A 3,984-nucleotide genomic window follows, 5' to 3' on the forward strand; every position below is an offset into this window, starting at 1 on the left:
TTGCGTATTCCTACATGAAGCATAATATTTGTAGTATTGCATATTCCCACATGAAGCATAATATGTGTAGTATTGCGTATTCCTACATGAAACATAATATGTGTAGTATTGCGTATTCCTACATGAAGCATAATATTTGTAGTATGCATATTCCTACATGAAGCATAATATTTGTAGTATTGCATATTCCTACATGAAGCAGGAAATCCTGGGTTTCCCCACTGCTGCTGATAGTGTCACAAACTTCCCACATTTCACAATCACATCACATGACCAGAAACCCTCCCGTCCCATTGGCTGAGATGGGTTCTTTGATAGCTAAATAAATAAAAGGAGTTTGTGTGTGTGTGTTGAGCATGAGGATTGTGTGTGTGTGTTGAGCATAAGGATGAAGACTCCTGGAGCTGTGCTGCTGTGGTCTGCTCTGGTTGTGGTTGCAGCAGAGAGCGGACACACAAATCTCCAAGATGAAGCTCCAGGGCCTGCCCAAACCCAACAAAGCTGCCAACCGGACATCTACACTGTGCTGAGAGAGATGACCGCTCTGATAACGGAGCAGACAGTGGAGCTCAGACACACCAAGACACAAATGGAGGCCATGGAGACCAGACTGAGAGCCAGTGAGAAGACAGTGGAGGAGCAGCGAGTGGAACTCAGACTTACCAAGACACAAATGGAGAAACAAATAGCGGAACTGAAGAAAGACAATGGAGGTTAGATATTTCTGTGTGAGAAGAGGGAAAGATATATTCATAAGCATCTTTGAGTGTCTTGAGTGTCATAGAATGGTAAAATGAGAGCAAAGAGACTGTTGGATATCTGCCTTTTTATTCGCTATAAGGGTTGTAAATGGGCTCGTACAGCAGCAGCCTGTTTTTGACTGATCAATGGAAATGGAATGCAATGGAAATCAGACACAAACACTCTCGCACACAAACACAGAAACTCACCGTTTCTCTCCCACAGACAGTAAGGTGGCTTTCTCCGCTTCCTTTGCTGTGTCGGTGAACAAACACATCGGACCCTTCAACACTGCAACCACCCTGATCTTCAACCACGTGTTCATCAACATCGGCAGCGCCTATGACCCCAACACAGGTAGGACTGGAAACACTAACACATTCAACCCACTGCTACACACACACACATCTACGCTTTCATTACACTGCTACACACACACACACATATACACACACATACACGCACGCACACACACAGACACGCACGCATCTATCCTTTCAGTCCACTACACACACACATCTACACTTACAGTCCACTGCTACACACACACACGCACACACACATCTATTCTTTCAGTCCACTGCTACACACTGTGAGAAGTTGAACTTTCCCCCTTCTCCCTATATCGGACTTTAAAGACGTTTCGGTGCGCTCTTGAAATGCGAGAGAGGGAGAGACTCCACTCGGTTGCACACACACATACAGTACATGCACCCATACGCACAGTCACCCTCCACATCTGCCTGGCGTATAAACGATGTTGTGTGTTTGTTTGAAGTATTGTTTCATGTTGTGTAAAGTGTGTTTGGTGTACAGTTTTGTCTAATCGTTAGTGTCGGGAGTTTTGCCGCCAGTTTGGCGTTCATTCATGCGTCAGACCAAATGTTTGGTCTGCCGCGATTTTTCTTTAGTTTTGCCAAAAGCGGCATTAATTATAATAATGTCTTTCTTTGTTCCCGGTAACTTAAACACATAGTGTGGTACCCACTGTCATTCCATTTACCATTTGCATTCGCTGTACAACGCCTGTAAACCGGTTAACATTCACCATACTCAAAACACTTCCTGGTGCTTCGGCTTCCCAGCCACCGTCCCATTGCGGAAGCGCGCTTCGCGTTGGGACAGTGCTTTTACCAACATCCCACAGGGGGAGGGAGTGGGGCATTATGATACAGGGGTGTTTGCCTTGTCTGTTTGTCGTCTTGTTATTATTATGTATGTGGGCAATATTGGTTATGGTAATTAACATGTATTTTCATAGTAATATGCACCATTGTCATTTTGTATATATTTGTAATAGGTAGTTAGAGAGCTATTTGAGTGGTTTGAGCCAATATCCTCATTTGGGCTAATTTAGGCCAATTGGTAGGCTTATTTAAGAGGGGTAGCTCAGTTCCTCTCGAGAGCAAAGAGAAAGCGGCTCTCCTGTTGTGAGGTAGAGACTTACTGTAGCTTTATGCTCTGCGATTGTTGGTAACTGGAATACTGAACTGGAATACTGAACTGCTGAACTGGAATACTGAACTGAACTTATTTTTGGTTTGTTTGTTTGAAAGTGTTTTTTTTTTGTTGTTAAATAATAGCCTATTGCTATTCCTGCAAGTTTTTCTTTTGGTTATTTAATAAATAGAAATTGCACGCTGAAAACCTCTCCTGCACCTCCTTTTCCACCTACAACCCCAAGCTCACATCCCAATTGGTGGGCTGGCTGCCTCGGTCGCTCACACACACACACACATCTACGCTTACAGTCCACTGCAACACACACACACAAAGAAACACACACATCTACAGTATGCTCTCAGTACACTGCTACACAAACACACACACACACACAACCTGTTATAGTCTCCATGACCTTTCCATGACCTCTTCTACTCGCCATCATATCTCCTAGTCTCCATGACCTCCTAATCCTCATGACCTCTACATGACCTCTCCATATCCTCATGACCTATCTAAGTATCCATGACCTCTCCTAGTGTCCATGACCTCTCCTAGTTTTCATGACCTTTCTTTGTCTGCATGTTGTTCTCTGTCCCAGGCATCTTCACGGCTCCTGTGAGAGGAGTGTACCAATTCCGCTACCACATCTTTGCTGGTGGTACCCACGGAGCGGGAGCCAACCTCCTGAAGAACGGTCAGCACGTGGTAGCCGCTTACAACCACATAGCCTCCCATGACATCAACACCTCCCAGGGGGTGTCCCTGCAGCTGGAGAAGGGTGACACTGTGTGTCTGCGTCTGGGACAGGGGGCCTGGGTATCTGCCTACACAGGGCATTACACAACCTTCAGCGGGCAACTCCTCTTCCTCATGTGATGGGGAGGTGCCTACATACACATACACACACACACACACACACACACACACACACACACATAAAACACACTCATTCACATACACACAAACATGCTCACATACAAACACACACAAACACAAAGACATACACACACACTCATGCTCACATACACAAACACATACACACACAGCATGCATGCAGGAGGTCATGTTTATTGTGCACTCACAGGAATACAAACACACACACAAATTCTCTCCTCCATCTTTGACAAGAGACTCATCTTTATTTTCAATAACTAGGATGATTGTACTGTATGAACAGATGACTTTACAATGTGATGTTCAACAGTATTTACCACTGTTTATAAAAATAAAGGAGCTTATTTGGAGCTTGTGTAGTATATATTTTGCCTTCATGGAGGTCCCATATGTTCACATCACTTTCAGACAGCACTAATATAAGTCATAATTAATGAAACTGTAGCACAGACCTTCTGCTCTCAGTAGTGCTCCACAAGACTAGGACATACCTGTCAACACTCCCGTTTTTACCGGGTTCTCCCGTATTTCAAAGTCATCTCCCGGCACCCTCCCGTTTTGTTATTTCTCCCGGAAAACTCCTGTAATTTGCATGGCCATAAAACTTCATTTTAAAATTATTGATCCATTAATTTTTTCTATTAGTCTGACATCTCCCAGGTTACCAGATTGTGTATGAAATACACCCTACACATACACAATCACATACACGTCATAGGCTAAAACCTGGCAACCCAAAACCCAAATAAGGAAGCGGGTGCCGATTGCGCAGCCTGAGTCTCGTCGTAAGCAAGCGGGCTAGTTGAATGGCCTACTCCAGAACTAGCTGTTGTAAAATTCTTGGAAATTTAATTGATTAACACATCACATAAACTGTTATTGAGTGTTGTTGATACACTGAAC

At 44.1% G+C, this 3,984-nt stretch overlaps 1 protein-coding gene across 1 annotated transcript; it reads left to right on the forward strand.

The window, feature by feature from the left end:
* The first annotated feature begins 353 nt into the window (after positions 1–353).
* On the forward strand, positions 354–3,431 carry LOC125311764 (cerebellin-1-like). Its single transcript, XM_048270078.1, has 3 exons — positions 354–713; positions 967–1,098; positions 2,786–3,431. The coding sequence occupies exons 1-3, from the start codon at positions 389–391 to the stop codon at positions 3,061–3,063; spliced, it is 735 nt and encodes a 244-aa protein (XP_048126035.1). The 5' UTR covers positions 354–388; the 3' UTR covers positions 3,064–3,431.
* The last annotated feature ends 553 nt before the right edge of the window (positions 3,432–3,984 follow it).

Source organism: Alosa alosa, chromosome 18 (assembly GCF_017589495.1).
Source record: "Alosa alosa isolate M-15738 ecotype Scorff River chromosome 18, AALO_Geno_1.1, whole genome shotgun sequence".
In the NCBI taxonomy this organism is placed as follows: Eukaryota; Metazoa; Chordata; class Actinopteri; order Clupeiformes; family Clupeidae; genus Alosa; species Alosa alosa.

Excerpts from the sequence above, each read along its gene's own strand:
- LOC125311764 (XM_048270078.1), top strand. The coding sequence starts at position 389 with ATGAAGACTCCTGGAGCTGTGCTGCTGTGGTCTGCTCTGGTTGTGGTT. Across the intron at positions 714-966 it reads ACTGAAGAAAGACAATGGAG|ACAGTAAGGTGGCTTTCTCC; the intron begins GTTAGATATTTC and ends TCTCTCCCACAG. Across the intron at positions 1,099-2,785 it reads CGCCTATGACCCCAACACAG|GCATCTTCACGGCTCCTGTG; the intron begins GTAGGACTGGAA and ends TCTCTGTCCCAG.